Genomic DNA, 18446 nt, shown 5'->3' on the forward strand with positions numbered 1-18446 from the left:
TGAAGAGAAATACTTTTCCCCATAATGGATATTCCTTCCTTTTCATTAAGTAACTGGTTGATGCTTAAAGGCATAACATACTAGAATTTAACACTCCTCACAGTTGTGGTTGATCACACAACACAGCAGTGATTTAATTCATAAAAACATGATATGTTTTGAAAATCAGCATACTTTTGACCTCAGCAAGTCCTACAAGTTACAAGTTTTTATTTTTCTAAAAAAGGCTTTTAATTTAAAACAGTGAAATCTCTTTTATATTAGGCAAAGTAAACAAAACTATTAAGACTGTGTTTTAAATACTCCCCAAAGTGTTAAAAGGGGGAGGATCTTAACAATGTGTATCAGTGTATGATGCGGGCGAGGGGGTGAAGAAGATGAAGCCAAACTCTTCTCAGTGGTGTCCAGTGAAAGGACAAGAGAGAGTGGGCATAAATTGAAATTACAGGAAATGCAGTTGGACTTCAATGACACTTCAGACTGTAGCATAGATAATAATTGCACAGTTGAATAAGTGGTTTGAAAACATGTTTTCTGCAAATAGTAGTTCTTGGTCTGATTTTATTTTAGTTTTATGCACCTACTTATGAACTTTTTTGGACTCGTATCCACTAAAGAAATGTTTAGGTTTTGTGAGTTCTTACTATCTTTGTTTTCTTGATCCTGTGAACCTCTAACTGGAAACAAACAGGATATAAAATAGGAAGATTTCTGTCTTCATTAGTGTAGTCTTGCAACTTCTGGGCCTTGGGTGTATGCTTCCGTTGTGGCTTTTTTTTAATCTGACTTCCTAAAGAAATGAGACTTACGCTGTCTCTAACTGCCTTTAAATAACTTTTTAACCTGTTGGTCAGTTTCAGCCATGTTTAATATGGAGAGTGTGTCTCAAAGCTGCCACGGGGGTACATGAACAAAATCTCTTGTAAAAAGGATCCTGGTTTTAGTCTCACTGAGCAAAGGGCTGCAGCATGGGGTTTTCCTGCTTACTAAATATCCGAGTGCACACTGGCTGGGAGATGCTGAAGGATTTCATAAATTCTGGTGCTTGTTCTTCTGACATAAGTGCCTCTGTGTTGCTCTAGTAGAGTTGTGTTTTACTGGGCATTTGGTTGCTTGTATAAAATACATAGTGCTTTTTTACAGGTTTTATTAAATTGTCATGTTAAATGAGTTGTGGAATCAACTGACAGGTGACCGAATAGTGAGATCTGTACTACCGTCTGAAAATGGGAATCGTTTCTTTCATGTACATCTCTTTCATGTACCTTCATTCTAAATCTATCACAATTAACTCAGAATTTAGAGAATCTCACATTTTTACATGGTCTGTAGGTTCAGTTACATTTTTTGTAAATTGAAACAGTTGAATCAACTGAAGCCTCCTAGAAGCTTTAAATGAAGAACACAGTTTCTTTTATGAATGTAATGTAACATGTCCCATGATTAAATACTACTACAACTGGATTTTCCAAGCAATTTCACTAATGCTTGGAACAGTCAGAGCTCCAGGTGCAATCTTGGCTTTTTTTTTTCGGAGTCAGTCCAAAGGAGGAGGAAAACAGATTCCAGAAGAAAGCAAACTAATTTACATACTGTAAGCACATGCTAAAGTTTTATTTGGAAATGCCCTCAACCACCTGGGACTGTAGATTTGGATTAAATGAGTTAGCCCATTGCCAAGTGACACTGCATATATATTAATGGTCAAAGATTCTACATGATTTTCTGAAAGGTATATCTTCGACTGTAGTTCAACAACATTATGACACTGTTTCAAAATAAAAAGATAAGCTTTATATTCAACATACACGTACAATTTTTGTGTTGTTTGACTTGATGAACTGAACAGATCAACAGTTTTAAGAAAAGAAAGATGTCTTGGCCACAAGCCAGTATCTTCTGTTTTGGTGATAATTCATTTGCTGTGTAACACACTCCATGAGTGCATCCTGCCTAATTTTGAAGTTGCGTGTAAAAATAAACCCAACTCAATTCTGTAATACCACGACTACTAGTTGAGGGGTTTTGTGTCTCTTGATTTTTCAGTTTCACAAAACCATATTAAATATGACTCATTTACATTGTTGTGCAGAAAGACTGTGAATGTTCCAGAAGTGACAAAGGATATCAAAGGGTGGTTGGTTTTTTTCCTGACTTGGAATTCTAAGATTTAATCTCACTAGTCTTTATTTCTTCATCTGCAGAGATGAAGCAAGATATGTAAGTATCACAAAGCTAACAGTTTGAAGACATTAAGAATGTTCCAATACTGAATAACATATTAAAATACCTAGGTGTGGATTTTTTTTTTTTTTAATCAAGTGGATCTGGGATGAAATGGTTCATTAAACCATTCTGAGTTAGTTCTGAGTTTTTTCTTGTATGTTCTTAGGAGTGACACTTTGTGATGATTGGTGTTGCTAACCTCATTTCTAGATGATTTTTTGACTCCTTAGTTGGTACATTCTTGTAGTTTTTGTTTCCCTTTCTCTGTTTACAGTGTGACACATTTATACTAATTCCAAAGTAACTGTAGTTTCAAATTCATTTTTTTGTTTGCTGTGAGTATATACACATGAATGCAGTGGTGATCACCGGAGCTCCTTTCCCAGACATTTAATCTACGTTATTTTTCTATTAGATTTGCTGTCCTTTTGACAGCGCCTTTGCCTACAGACCCAGTTACCTTGTTAGACCATTTGTCAGTAGGTGTGGGTTAAATAGAAGCAATGTAAAGCTTGTTTCCTTATAGAACTCATGTTTGTGGATAGTTCTTTTGTTTGTCATAAACTGACGTAACATTTTACTATGGGGGTTTTTTTCTTCTTTTTCTAGATTTGCATGGCAATACTTAGGACATACATTGATATTAAAGATTCAGGCCTTCTAAAACGTGCAGGTATGACACAGTAGTAGCTTTTGATGTACCTTTGATACTTAGCTTATTTAAAGCAAATTAAATAGGCTGTCAGGAGAGAAACAGGTGCCACTACAGCAGTGAATAAGAAGTTCTGATTTTGAAGGAATACATCCAGTACCTGTGTTTTCATGTTCCAGTTTGCCCTTGAGTCTAGGTATTTAAATATGCAGTTATCTCAGGAGGTTGTTATAAATCTTGCTTCCACAGAAAATGAACTTAGCCTGAATGGAACTAGGCTTGAGAATAGAAATGAGTAACTGGGGCAGGGGGAAGGTTTGACAGAACCAAAATTTTGTTAAGGCGCTTTTGAACACCCTGGCCAAACATCACAAATCCAAAAACTTTAGGCTTAAACTCTTGAAATGAAGTGCTGTTACAGCACCCAAACAGCTTTAGTTTAGTCCTTTCACTTTACCATATATGCAGACTGTTACAATTAATGCATTTTAGGGGCTGTAGTTGATTCAGATCCATCTGAGCTTTGGAGTTGAGTCAGAAAGGGCTAAATTTTACTCTGGACAGTCATTCCTTTTGTACCTGTCCTGAGCAGTCTTAATTTTTTGAAAGCTTATTAGAGTATAGTACAGTGCGAATGTGGGATCCAGTTGCACTCTGTGTAGTAATGTTCCCATGCTGAAATTCTGAGCATTGTAATGCAGACAACAGTGGGTACAGTACAGTACGTATCTGTCAAAGCTAAAACTGGAACGTGTTGTAAGACCATCCACCATGGTAACACTGCACTTCACTTCCTAGAGCTTCACGTCTGGAAGGGCCCCATTACCTGATGCGCTTACCAAATGTAACCTGGTTTTGTGCATTTTTCTTGTGCTGCACCAAATCAGCTAAGCTTTCTTGAAACCCGCAGGGCTTATGGTGTTCAGCTCAACAACATGAGCTATTTCAGAATAGTCAGTCTCAGTCTACTAAGGTTAACACTATATCCAAACTGTATCCTTTCACCCATTTGTCCTCATATTTCTGTCCCAGAATATCCTGGATAATTAAGGGTTCTTACATTTCATTTAAAATTTAAGGAAGTACCTTGTTTAAATAGATAGCATCAGTTACCCTAAAGTGAAATTAATTTAATTGCTTTTTCAGTCCAAATATTTGTGAAATACTACAGAGAAGTTCTTCCTGGTGTGGATTTTACTTCTCAAGTGCTGAATGATCTTCTCGTTTCTTTGCTCGACAACTGTTTGTTGTGGGAAGTATTTCAGATATTGAATGTAACTGTACAAATCAATACACTGGTAGGTGACCTGGTAATGTTTTTTAAACCTTTGATCTAGTTGCTTAGGCTTTTTTAGTACTATGCCATTTGTAGTAATAAATTTGGTTTTACTCTGGTACTTAAACTGGGGGGGGGGGGGGGGGGGGGGGGGGGGGCGGGGAGGAACGAGACCAATTCAGAAGTTCCTATTATAAAAACTCGAAGCTTTCTAATTGAACAGAGTTGCAAAACTGATTGTGCTTTTTTGTCTAAATTAGCCAGCTGTAGATGTTCTTCTGAAAGTTTTTGAGCATGTGGCTTCTTTGAATGTAAGAGACGCTGTGCCTACATTAATCAGTACCTTTTGTAAGGTATGAGCTTGATTGTACTACTACTACCTGTTGGAATTTCTGAAATACCTTGCCTGTTTTAAAACTCAAATATATCACTTTAATATTATTTCAGTACAATTATTTTAGAAGGTATATTGTGACTAGCTGAATTTGTGGTATGGATTTCCATTGATCCCATATTTTTTGACTGAGATTGTGTGACATGTTTTTCCCACTGTTGTTTGCCACTTGCCTCTGGAAATACGCAAGTGATCACAATTTTTCCTATGCTTACTTCTTCCCGCTGTTTGATATTACAGCTCATTGATGCTGGTATGTTCCTTGAGTTTGAACATTTTGACTGTATTGTTAAGTTCCTTCACCAATTGCAAGTTTCCAGTCAGCAAATAAATACTGTTTTGAACATAAAATCCAGGTATGTCTTTAAGAAGCTATTGTATAATTTTATCTTTCTAGTTCCATCTTTGGGGTCTAATTTTATAAATTTATGTGAAAACTTTAAAAGGCAATTAGAAAATGCAAATTTAGTGTTTCAGATGAAAATACTACCATATCATGCCTAATTGTATTTTAAAGTGCTGTCAGTCTACTGTGCTTCAAAGATCCAGGATTGTTAAGTCAAAACTGGGATTCTGACCACAGTTATGATTAGGTTTTTCCGTATTGATCATCATTGTACAATCTGTTCCCAGCTGTGCTACCAGTTTATAGAACTGTAGTCAAATTAGAAACATCATGGTTTAATATATCATTGAGGTCTGCGTAAGCAAACAGTACTTCTGCAATAAACAACCCTTCTAGGCAATAAAAGGATTAGGTACAATCTAAAGTAGTTTTCTAGTTTCATTTACTGTGCAACTGCATGAACACTTGTGCCAGTGCAACTAGGGAGAAGGATCATTTCTTAGGTAGTGCTGGATTGTGCTGTGCAAAACGTGAAATGACAGCCCAGATCTGTTCAAATACTGTTGATGTCCGTCACTTGCACAAGATTATGATCCTTTTTTTTTTTTTTGTATCATCTGCATCATGCACGCACACACAAGTTTGAAAAACTAAATTTGTGATTCATAAAGCAACCTTTGATTCTTAGAGGAAACCAAATATGCAACATCTACAAGCCGTCACTGTTTCAAGTGAAAGCACTGTAGAGATTGTTTGCTGCTTTTCATACTTTTCCCATAGGGTATCTTTCAGCTGCACATTTCAGTGTTTTACCAGGGCAACTTATCACGTGTGTTGGAGGTAATTTTATCACTTTTCAGATCAGAAATCTGATTCACAAAGGAATGACCCCTGCCAAGTTGCCTCAGTACGTGCGTGTTTTCAGCACAAGCTGAGAAACCGTCTGTGTCTGTGAAGACTGAGCAGCTGTGCTACTTCAGCTCCGTGTGTCAGCTCATTCATGTGTAGGTTGTGTATCTCCGCATGATAGCATTGCGCTGGGTAGATGTAGCCATTGTTTCAGTGGCACCATCAGAATGAAGCATTATGCTCTTAGGTATTGGAAGCTGAATAGCACTTTGTTTCATGTAATTGACTTTTTTTTTTAATGTGAATATCAGAAATAGAATACAGTTCTGCATTTACTTAATAGATTGCAAGTCTTATTCATACCTTTGCAGTTACATTTATATTGAGATAAGGGAATATTTTCTGTGAAAATAGCTCTGCTCAGTTATTTGAATAATGCCTGTACTGACTTCCCTTGGCATGACTGTAAATGTCTGTTTTCAGTGTCCAGATTGCATAGTGTTTAGTAAATAGGATCAAAAATCACATCAGTTTTTAGTTCATATATGATAAGTTGTTAATCACCTTCTGCTAATCACCTTCTGCTAGTGCATAGTTTATTTCAATAGGGTATATCAAAATTAAGTATTAATTTTTTTTTCCTACAGAAGATTTCAGGAAAGATATTTTGAAAAGAACTGGCTTTTTGACTTCAGCTTGGCGGTGGCTGAAATTCAGGTACAGTACATGCATTCTCCAAGCCTTTTAGAATGCTTAAACCATGGCTTCTTCTAAACCCACAAGAAACAGCAATTTCTACATAATTTAAAATTAGTGGGGTTTATTATTAAGTATGTGGAGATTATGAGAGAATATTCTTATGCAAAGCCATGTTTGAGAAAGATTAACATGCAGGGAAAAGCTGTCTTTGGCTTTTCTGTGATGTGAGTATTTTAATTTACATACTTGTAGTTTTTATCTTGGTTTTGCATCTAATTCAAAGACACTGTAATCTTAAGCATCTATTTCCTATGCTTTACGTTTGTTGTGCTTGTAATTGATAGTGGTACATCGTACTTCACCAAGAAAGTTATTGAATATATTATTTAGCAGATAGAATTCATATCTAGGATAAAAAGGCACAATTGTAAAAGGCTGTAATTGACAACACTAAGCAGGTATTTTAAAGAATAAGAAAATATTATTAAAATTCTTTAATCGGACACTTGCTTCTTTTATATTCAAGGGCAGATTACTTATTATGCACAATTATAATATAGTTTACATATTACCACACTTACTGCACAGATCCCAAGACCAAAATTTAAGAAGGGAAGAACGAGAACTGATTTTTTTACTCCTTTAACACCAAAGTCATCAGTTGATCTGGCAAGGAAAAGACTAATTCATATAGAAAATAACCATCAATTTGGCTTGCATCGTGCAAAAATGAAAAAAAAAGTAAAATACTGGATGAATGCCACTTTTTAAATAGGATTAATAAGCTATGAGCTTCCCCAATTGCGGTCATGACAAATGGAAAAAGGATTTTAATTTCTTGAGGGACAAAAGTAATTAACAGTCCATGCAAGTTAGGCAACATGTAACTGTGCCATATTGAACATGGAAGTTCTTGGCAGTAGCGTTTCATCTGCACCTTTTTTCTGCTTGAAGTCTATCCCAGGTGTATCTCTTGAATTTCAGTATATTTTCTGTTTGGTGTTCTCGAAGCAGGTTTGCTCATATTTATCCCTTGCCTTCCTCGCAGCATTGCAAGGAAAAAAGTGATTGGACCAAGCTGGGAGCTTTATACGTTAATGCGAGAACTGGATGTGAACATTGTGATGATCTTCAGAAGTTGTCTTTGTGTGTTGCCGAAATACTAACCAGAGATTCTGAGACAGACAGACCAGGAGTTCCTTTCTGTGATTTTGCTGATGCAGGTAAAAATTAAGATGCAATAAATGCATTTTGTTCATCCCTATTCTTTCTAGAGTTTTCAAAAGAGGTAAAAAACCAGAATCGTGCTGTTTCCTAAATATTAGTTAATTTTATATGTTACAATATTCAGAATTTCTTGAGGTGCAAATACGATCAGTTTAAATGCTCAGTAGAAGCCATTTGCTAGTAGAAAACCCATAGTGCTTACACTTGAAGTCAAAGAACTACAAGTTCTGAAAGAAGAACATTAGAGCTTTGTGAAATCAAGAAGAGAAACCGAAATTGGTGGTCTTTTAATAAAAACATCCTATTCTTTGGACAAACGTATTTAAGTATTGTCATGTGAAGTGTCACACTTGTAATAGCAGAAACAAACTTTAGAGTTGTAAACACAGCTATATTTTTTTATATTTCAGAACACATTGAACAGAGTTACATCATGTATATAATTTGTACTTTTTTTTTTTTTTTTTAGTAATTTGGATTTTCAGATCTATATCATTCTCTAAAGAACCAAGAATTTCTGCAAGGGCTGGGTCCACAAAACACCTTCTAGCTTTTTAATAGTTCTGGCAGGTTTTCTTACCCCTTTCCTCCCTATGCCCCTTCATTTACATATCTGTATCGTCCTTCCTATTAAGTCTGCAGAAAACTGAGGCTTGGTGAAGTGTCAGTGGGATATTAAAGTGTTTTATTATGAACGACTTGGATCTTTTTTCAACCTGTAGTAACTACTAAAACATGATGAATATTTATTCTAGATATGTGACATGACCTTTCTGACCAGACTTTCGTATTATAAAACAGCTGTCACAGCTTCCGGTTGTGACATGGACAGAAGATTTTGGTGGGGCTTGGAAGTTAGTCTGTCTTCCCTAGAGCAGTGGTCTCCAAACTCATAGGCACCTCTATCAGTAAAACCTTTTGAGCACTCGCCCCCAGTTTATTTATTTATTTATAAATGATATATGTGTTCTACTGCACTAATATATGAAGTACATTATAAAACATATACAAAAATAGAAATTTTTTTTCTAAAGTGAGATAAAGATGAAATAAACACTATTTTAAAAATATTTTACTTGATTTTTCTTTCTTAATGGTACAAAAAATATTTTCTTCCCACACCTGAATGGATTGTTGTGCTCACACCTCACTTTGGAGACCACTGCTCTAAAATACCAACAGTACTTCCAAAGTGGTTGTATAATGTGGTTGGAAAAACTTGTAATTACTCAGTTCTGTAATTGCCAGTGTTTCTTCATGGTGCCAGACAATGCAAAGCTTGCTTTACAAATAATGATGTTAGGAAATTACGCCATTACATGTCCAAGCATCTTATGGATGAATTAGACTACTATGAAATTGTACCTGAATAAGCTGTAGTTACTTACCCAACTTCTCATGTTAAGACTTAGGAAGTTACTACTGTTAATGGCAAATATTTCAGAAAGTATATTTAATATTTTCAGAATGAGCTTGTTTTTCAAGTGTGTAATTTCTTTAAAACTGCATTTACATATAAAATTAAAAAAAATGTGTTTTTTTCTTTCCAGTAATAAAAAATTCACAACATAATGAAGGAGACAGAATTTTCATTGGAAGGACTGGGATAAGTGTAATGTATTCTTACCACAAAGAACTGCAGTGGATAAAGGTATACTGGACAATAGGAACCTGACTGGAAGAAAAAGAATGAGTCATTTGTTTTCTAGATGTTAAACTGTGTTTGTGTAGTTGAATGGCTGGATGTGCCACCTGCCTCCCGACAATCTTAGTACTTCTTAATTGTCCAGCCGGATCAAAGCACTTTATTGTACTTTTCTGAGCAGTAGTTTTTTATGGACCCCATCATAACTTCATCTTGCAAGCTAGAAACTTGATTGTTCAGGTTCAGCTTTTGACTTTTCTGAGCTAGGGATGAATCTGGATTAGGAGACTGATATGCCTGAGATTCTGGGGCAAGGTGCTGATGGGATTTGTTTCCCAGAAATGTCACTGTCTTCTGTCTGGCAGTACTGCTGTATTCTGAAACCTCCCAACTCAATATTTACAGAATTTTGAGTGGGCCCTTTGCTGCACCGATGCTTCTGAACCTGACCTCAAATGGGGTGAAGAAGGTCAGGAGAAGAGAAGAGAAGCATAGGAAGGCTGCTACTGGACTTGGTGAACTGGTCATTCCCCACGTCACTAGAAGTGCTTTTCTTCCATTGAATCTAGGGTTTTAAGTTCTGTGAATCTTGCAAAGACTTGGACCTCACGTTCACAGTCCTTTCTTTGCTGTCAGATATTACAAAGGGCCAGGGCTAAAAGACTAGACCTTTCACTGGATGTTTTACATTCTTTAGGCATCATGCAGTATTGATTGTAAGTTCACTGCAGCAAGATCCGTTTCAATGTTAAATTCACCTTTTTCTTCCTGAAAGGAAGCGATGTATACCAAGCTGGATCTCCTATACATGCAACATAACAAATGACAACATAAATAATATAAACCACCAATGATTCTGGAGTGTGTTTTGGTCAGTGATCACATACGGAACTTAACCTTTGTGTCAATGGGCCTGATCATTACAACTAATAATTATGCTGTACTAGGATGTTCCTCATCCCATACAACATGTTCATAAAAATACATGCTGGAAATCAAAGCAAACGCTCTCCTTATCCCCTTTTGTCTCTAGCAGTTTGGGTTTTTTGTGAATTATCGTCAAGGGAACTTTTCTAGTTTGCATCAGAGGACTAAAATGTCTTTGTCTCTAGGTGATGACCTTCAGGAATTCTGTTATGTAAAACCTGTGCCCTGCTTAGTCTGTTTCCAGGGTCAACCCAAGCCCCAGGAGATATTTGATAGAGGTGCTTAGTCTAGAGGCAATACACCCATTCTGATGAATCATTAATTTTGCAGCATCTACTTGTTGAGTTGAATTGGTCGTTAGCAGGTCCTTATCAAGCTGCAGCATAGTGTGGTGCTGTTCAGGAGTAAAGGGGAGAGGGTCTTTGCATTAGCACTTCGGTAGTACTGCACTAGAATGTCTTTAAGCATTTTTGTGCCACAAAACTCAGCAGTTAGAACAGTGAAGATATTCCTGGCCACAGACGAAGTAGTCTAAATTTTTGGCGTTGAGAAGTGGTCAGTGCTCATATGCCCATGAAAGAGCTTAGTCTGGCTTGGGTTTTGGCTGTCTTCAGCAGAGACAGCATATATTCAGTGTCTGTAGGGAAGTGCCTTAATACATTTTAGCTTTTTTCCAGATCCGTCCTAAGGGAGCTCCTGGTATTTGGGTTGCAGGATCTCTGATATTCCAGGAAAGTTCATCTTTATGTCCTGATTTCAGAGGTGCAACGTGTCAAATGCATGTGTAGTGTTTCTCTTGTGTAACAGGGGTTACTAAAAGTAAACAGTTCTTAGGATACTATGATTTTTTTCATATCTAGATCGTTGCTTCTTTGAGAGCGTTTTGTTAAGTATCACACCCGCCTCTCAACAGACTGTTCACCAACATCCTCAAATAGCCTTGCAGACAACCTGTGTTGGCCATATTGGAGAGTGAATGAGGCTGTGCCCTGAATGGTTTTTATTAGAACTGGCTGATCCCAAACTGATCTCTGCTTCACGGATGAACTAGTACTGTCATTCCTACCTCTCTCCAACCAGTTTCACTCCATGATATGTATCAGAGAAGTCCCTAATCCTGTGGTTATGGGCTAGTATCTGCTTGATCCCATGTCTCACGAACTCTACATGGATTTTTCAGATCACTTTCCCTTCATGAACATCAGACCTCTTTATCGCATAGCTTTGATGCTTGGTGGCTCTTGGGGGTAAAACATGTATGCTCCTTGGTCCTGACAAGAGTATTCTTCATAAGAACTAAGGAAAGTTCATAAAACAGATGTACTTCGAGGAAAACATACAGATTTGAAACATGAATAGGTCTTCCATGGAGACAGCTCTTCAAGCAATACTAGACTACTTTTGTGGGTGTTTAGTTGTAGAGAATCCTGTAACATCAATGCTCCTTTGGCAACTATTTCATCCGTTTTCTATTTTAATTATTTCCTGTCTTGAAGGACTTTGCTATGGTTTATTTTTACCCAACTTTTTACTACATCAGAGGATTGGTCAGGGCTCTTGTCCAATTAAGGATCTCATTCCACAACTGCATTTCAGTTGGGCGCCCTTCCTTTATAGATCATTTGTGCTTATAGCTGCATGCTTTCCATCCTTCTGTGAAGACCAGCTTTTTAGTGGCGCTTCCTTTCACTGGAAGGATGGAATAGATGCAGATCCTCCTTAATTTTGTTAGTCTCTGGTTTGCACTTAGATTTCAAGTATTTAGTTTCACCTGAGTCTTTCTGGTACTCATTTTTTACCTTCAACCACATACATCTACAGCTGAATGGGTTCTTTACACCTCAAGTATTAACTGTAGTGATGTGGTTAGTAGTCTTTTATGGGTTATGCTGAGATAAACCATTGCAGATACCTGTGGGCCTTTAAAAGTCTCCAATTTTGAGCATATGCCAGTCCACAGTACATATGTGCATATGCATAAAGCATTTTCAAAAAATGAGCTTCTTAACAAGTAAGTTTAGCTTTCTGTCAGTTTCTCTGTTCTCCTAAACTTCCCTTGCCTTCTGCCTCTGTGACCCTCATTCTGCCACCACAATGAGTGCACACACATGACCACAATTTTTAATAAGCCACCTCCTCATTGATGCACCCACTAAGCAAGATGGCTAGTTTGGAGTTTCGCTCGTGTTGCTTGATCAGCAAGGTGCAGCCAGAGAGGACAAGTGCTGCCTGTCTTTGCCTTGCAGAGGACATTAATTTGATATCCCACTTTGACTCGATCATCTTTTTTAGATTGGTCAGATCTTAATTATCTTTGAGACTGCTACCTTTCTTCCATCTTTGCCTGAAAAGGCCAACCACAAAGTTATTAAGAGGAAGCTTCTGTAGGAAACCAGTCTAAATATCAATCTGGAATATGATGATAAAGTTGTCAGTTTTTACACTGTTGGCCAGATAGGCTCAACTTTTTCCAGAGTATTGTTCTGCTGGATACAACTATCAGTGTTTTGTTTGGCTTATACCAAAATGGAGTAATTGTTTCAGTTTAACACTTACGCCTCTGCTGCAAAATGAAAAGTCTCTGTATGATCTTTTTAGAATTTTATGGGTTGTGTAGTGCTGAATGTAATAATCAAAAGAGTAAAAATATTAATATACTACAGTAAGCAAATACAAATTAATTACAACGTATATTAAAAATACCATATAGGCACATTATATAGTACAAATAACATTACGGGGTACAGTGTGCTGGGAACTGTTAAATAATGAGTCAGTGGGGTGGTTTTGCCTACACAGTCAAAAAAATTTACTATTCATTAGAAATTTTACTATACTTTTTTTTTTTCCCAACTGAGTTTGTATAAATAAACTGGTGCCTATTAAATCTGCTCTATTTTGTGTAAATATGCTCTGTGCTCACCAATATCATTGCTTTCTCTGACCTTTCCCCTTTCCGTTCTTCCTCTTATGCCAGGGAAGGAAGGTTTTAGATAAATTGCATGAGCTACATGTAGATTTTACAGTCTTGAAAGGACTGAAAGGTGCAGAGAGGTTAGCATCAAGATGTCAAATTGTTAATAAAGCTGCAGAAATTTTTCTTAAAACTGGAAGTTTGGATGGAGCGATGTGGGTATTGAGAGGTAAGCTTGTCTTATAAAAAACTGAGCTTTCAGTTAAACTTGGAACAATCCCTTTCTATGACAGATTTCAGATAAAAGTTACAAGCTGGTATTATGTTATTAACTAAAGTTAATAATACCAGGACAACAAAAATAAAATGTGATCCATCTTACTGGTTAGTATTTTTCTTGATATGTATAAGAAATATGATTACTAATACCAAATTATTTTCAGAAAAGTTTTCACCGTAGTCTGCTATCAACTCCGTTCTACTCAAAAGCCTACTATAATAAGGGAGGGATGCAGCTTGGAAAGTGGCCCTGCCCCATGTAGATTTCCCTTGAGCCAGGTGGCACATTCAGTGTCAAAATATTTTCAGGCTTGGGTCAATGCAGTGTTTATTTACCCCTCACAGTATCCACATATAGTAAAATAGCTTTAGAATAGTACCATATTTCTGCAGTTAAATAATGCGTAATTACTGGCTTTTTGGAATTCTGATCTGCTGAAAAGAAGAGAAGAAACTCAGAAGTATAAACAAGAATAGAAGGTGTTCTGTAAAGTAATACTGAGGATCTAAAATTTGCTATTCCATTTTTATATATGTACATAGACACATACATATTTATATACACACATACATTTATATATGCTACTGAGTCTGTTTTACTACCATTATATTTAATAAAAGGAGTTATTAACAATATAAAGGTTCAGAGAATCCGAGAAGTATTGATGATAAGGAATGAATTATTAATAACTGGACCTGCATTTTCTGTGAAATTCTGGTTTGTTTTCTGCCACGGTTTACAGTATATTCTTAATGGCCAGAAGTCTCAGCATCCAGCAGTTTTAGTTCATAGAAGTAACACTGCACTGTTGTTTGCCACAGAGTCAGAGTGGACCACAAATGGACTATTGTGGCCCTGTGATAAAATGGACATCCTCAATCGACATAATCTGTTATGTTCACTAGTGGACAAATACTTGAAGAAGAGTTTATACAGGCAGGCATTTGAAGTTCTGCAGAACTTACCAGGTTTGCAAAATTGTTCAGGTAAGTAAAGAAAGGTACCGTGTTCAGAGCTAAAAATTTAACAGATTATTCTGTACTGTTCTTTTTGTTTGTTTTCTGGCTAAAACTTGTTGAAGAAATAAGATGGTTTTAGACAAGCCCATTTTTTTTTTCCAAAGAGCATAGTGTCAGTTAAAATATGTATTGTGCTCTGCAGCTCTTGCCACGCGCACACACAGAGTTTATACACCTGTCGTCTTTATCGAGTTGGCTCAGTTACACAGGGCAACAGGAAAGACCCGCTAAATTTTAAGGATCATACACAATCTATACAATAAGATAAAGTAGAGATATCTTTGGGGCAGTGCATTTTATCTTAACTTCAGATGAATGCATTGTTTTTTTCTATGACTGAGTTAGCTAACCTAGGCTTCTTTTACATACTGTGTTAAGAACTGAATGCTCTTTCAGGCTCAATTTGTCTGACAAATTTTAGGTGCATACTTCGAGATGCAATGCGTAGTTACTTAGGCTCCACTGAGGAAACCTCAGCTGATTCCTGTGTGCAGGTCTCAGTCCTATTGCCAGTGAGTACTTTTAGATATGTTAGGAGAGCTTAGTTGGAAGACCATCTACTAAGAGAATCCTAAAAGGACCTAGTCCTTTGATGCATGAGGTGGGTACAAGGCTGCTCAGTCCTGCCAAGAAGGGGACACTTGAGAGGATGTGGACAGTTCAGAGTAAGAGCAGAAGCAGAACTTGAAGCACCAAGGTGATCTTTACTGGTGCAGATTTGAAGTCTGAGCGATCAGGTGAAGGTTGTATTTATAGGCTTGGGCAAGTGAATAAATTTTTCTCTGATCCTGTTTGTTTTGGCAGCAAATAATTACTTGGATCTCAACACTTCTCTCTCACAACATGAATCAACTCACTGTATGAAAAGACTTTTGATGAATAAAAGCATTATCATAAGTTATCTCAACCTTGTTCTATTTTGCTGATAGAAGCAAGAGTCCTGATTTAGGTACTGACTGAGAAGCAATTCTTCAATTAGATTTGCACTTGACTTAATTCAGTAGTTAATATTCTTCATTTCATTTCAGATGGTGTAAATGTTTCTCAGTACAGCTGTCTTTTTAACAAGCTGATAAATGCCTGTTTTGAGAGCAAGAACCTTGGGGTCTCGTCTTCTGCGGTAGACTTCATGCTTTCAAAAAATATAGCTGTTGATATTTTTTTGCTTAGAGGATTAATCACAGCTTTGGGAAGAAGTTCTTTGTGGTCTAAAGCTAGGACCTATTACAAAAGTAAGTTGCTTCTTAAACAGTATCCTTCCCTTATGTTCTTTGGATAACATATGCTCATAACAGCTCAGTATGTTGGGGAGAAATGGGTAAGAGTATACTTTGTAAGAAGAAAACAGTATTTTCTGTCTCACTGTCAGGAATTTATTTGTAACCAAAATGTTTATTGGGAAATAGTGACAGTTAAAAATGTGAATCAGTGCATACTACCTGGCATGAAATACATGGAATTCTGATAAAATTAATTTTTCATGTTCGGTTTCAGAATTTAACCTGAAATGGTTAAAAAGTTCATCATCTTCACTTCTTCATCTAGGCAAATCTGATTCTTTATACTTCTGTGTAGATTTCTGGTGGTAAAATTACTAATATTTAAGATTTGAGAGGTCTGGCTAAGAAGTTTATCCTAACTAAAAGAAAGTTATTTTCAACTAAAAGCTAGCAGTCTGTGATTGTTTTCAGCTCCCCGCTTCTGAGTTTTTATAATACTGGGTATGCCACTCTGATAAGGGTCCACCAAGAGCCATGTCTGCATATTGTCACGTCATTTACTGTTGGATTACGTCTTAGAATTGTGGTTAGCAGGCTGCTTAAGGAGTCCATCCCTCCTGAGATGGGTACTTGGCTCTGTTAACACTGAAATGGTTGTTCTTCCTCACCTCTTTTTTTTTTTTTCCCCTGGAATGCAGTATAGGTTGGGTCTCTGGGATCACTTGGCAGAGGACAGGGGAGCAAACAGGGAGATGCCGTTCAAAAGTCCTCTCACTGTGGTCATAGTTAATAAAGCCTCTGTCTGACCTGTCCTAAATTGTACTTGTGTGATTAAGCACTTGGAGTCCCTGGATTTCTGACAGACCTTTTAAATCATCGCTGATAATATTCATTGATAAAAATAACATTTTTCAACAGTGAGTATTATGAGTCAGTAGTGCTTGCTGTGTTCTCAAATCTGGCTGTTTAGCAGGTGAAGTAGTAAAATCCATTAAGAGTTTGGGTGGGGGATTTTTTGCCACATACCAAAGAAAACTGATCTGTGTTCAGTATTGCTAATCCTAATTCCTTATGTTTCTGCATTTACCCTCAGGTGCTTTGTCATTGGGTTGCTACCTGCCACTGCAGGGAAATTTCTCTCACAAACTTTTGATGATTCCATCTTACCTGTCTGAGGTTGAGATGCTGTTGGCTGTTGAAATATTTCTTGTTTCAAATGCCAGTGATATTCAAAGTCCAATAGCTCCTAATCAGACTCTTCAAATAATACTGAAAAGGTTTGTTGTCAAATGTTTTGATTGCATTTATCTGTGTGATCATTTAATTAAGGAGAGATCTTATTTTCCATTGTCCGGGAAAGAGAATGCCTGGTTTTAAACTTGTTTTTAATCCTTGTTTCTGAACAGGTTATAGAACAGTAAATGTTTTGGGGGTTTATATTACTATTATTTTTACATGCGTGTAACAGAAAAGTAATTGTTGCCAATTGGTATTGGCCTGTGTTCCCTAACTGACTGTGTGAACCGCATATGAAGAGCATACTGTATTTTCAAAAACAGGATAGCTTGATATCTTGGTGTATAGATTCTTGTGTTGTGGTTAAGCAGTGGAGTAGAAGGGCACAGTCAAAATGTTACTCCTTTCAAAAAGCAACTCTAACACTTCTTGGCTGTTTTTTTGGAAAGTGCATGAAGTTATTTTACTCGATTCTCTTTATGGTGGATATAGCAATATTGGATTTGTTAGATATTTTTTTTCTCCTTTCTGTGAGACTTAATACCTTCAGATAAAAATGCGTTTTGTTGCTTTTTCCTTTTGTCCATAAACCACCAACCATTATCACTAGATTATACCTACAAGACCGCATTTTTCTGAGATTGACTGGCTCAGCATCAAAACGTGAAACTGCTAGAAAAGCTACATTTGTTAAGAAAGAACAGAGGCATCTCAAACTTGAGTACTCTGTCTTCCTTCCCCTCTGCCCTTTCCAAGGAATACATCTCTTAATTTTGTTCTTTTGATAAATGAGAAGTTTTTTCTCTCTTGTTTTCACATGTATGCTATTGTACATCTGCTTGTTTGCTTCAAAAGAGTAAGTTCCACTCTTGCAAAAACATAGATGTGTCACTTAGGCACATCCTTATTCCAAAAGTGCCAAAAAATGAGTAATCCTCTTGGATTCAAGCATGTCCATGAATTCTTGCTATATCCAGTTCATAAAATGGTTTACATTCCTTTACTGAATTTTCCAGCCCAGAGTCAAACATTTCTTCATGAAACATGCTGTGAATATTGCAGACCTACTTTTCACTGGCATTAGATCCTATTACTTTTCATTATCATAAAATATGTTAAACATATACTTTTTCTGACTTTTTAATTCTTCAGAATAATCAGCTATAATTTGTCTAGAAATTAACATAGTCTATTATAAGCGAAGTGAAAACAAGGCATTATTTTAATGGTTTTGTAATCCTATTGCCAGTATAAAGGCATCAGGCAAGTGACACAGGGCCTGTGTGGTACCTAATTTTGTATTTGTGAAAATTCACTTACAGATGTGAAGATCAGACAGTTCAGAATAACAGTGACTATCAGGCGGCAGTGGAGAGACTGATCCTGGCTGCTCGTTTATCTGATCCAAAGCTTTTTCTTAAGCATACGACAATGAATGTTAATATGGAAGAAGTATACAGCTTGGAGCTTACATCTGCTCTAAAATGGCTTCAGGAGAATATGAAATGGGCTGGGGAAGTCTGGCTGTTTCAGTAG

At 36.7% G+C, this 18446-nt stretch overlaps 1 protein-coding gene across 1 annotated transcript in view; it reads left to right on the plus strand.

The window, feature by feature from the left end:
* The window catches only part of TOPAZ1 (testis and ovary specific TOPAZ 1), a 40553-nt gene extending 22107 nt beyond the window's left edge, over window positions 1–18446 (plus strand). The window contains exons 9-20 of the mRNA XM_075417415.1: window positions 2836–2899; window positions 4025–4176; window positions 4415–4507; window positions 4789–4904; window positions 6394–6460; window positions 7491–7665; window positions 9220–9320; window positions 13219–13384; window positions 14257–14421; window positions 15483–15686; window positions 16768–16951; window positions 18233–18446. Of these exons, the coding sequence (XP_075273530.1) occupies window positions 2836–2899; window positions 4025–4176; window positions 4415–4507; window positions 4789–4904; window positions 6394–6460; window positions 7491–7665; window positions 9220–9320; window positions 13219–13384; window positions 14257–14421; window positions 15483–15686; window positions 16768–16951; window positions 18233–18446 (1701 nt within the window). The remainder of the gene's footprint in view (window positions 1–2835; window positions 2900–4024; window positions 4177–4414; window positions 4508–4788; window positions 4905–6393; window positions 6461–7490; window positions 7666–9219; window positions 9321–13218; window positions 13385–14256; window positions 14422–15482; window positions 15687–16767; window positions 16952–18232) is intronic.

The sequence above is a fragment of the Opisthocomus hoazin genome, chromosome 4 (assembly GCF_030867145.1).
Source record: "Opisthocomus hoazin isolate bOpiHoa1 chromosome 4, bOpiHoa1.hap1, whole genome shotgun sequence".
Taxonomy (NCBI): Eukaryota; Metazoa; Chordata; class Aves; order Opisthocomiformes; family Opisthocomidae; genus Opisthocomus; species Opisthocomus hoazin.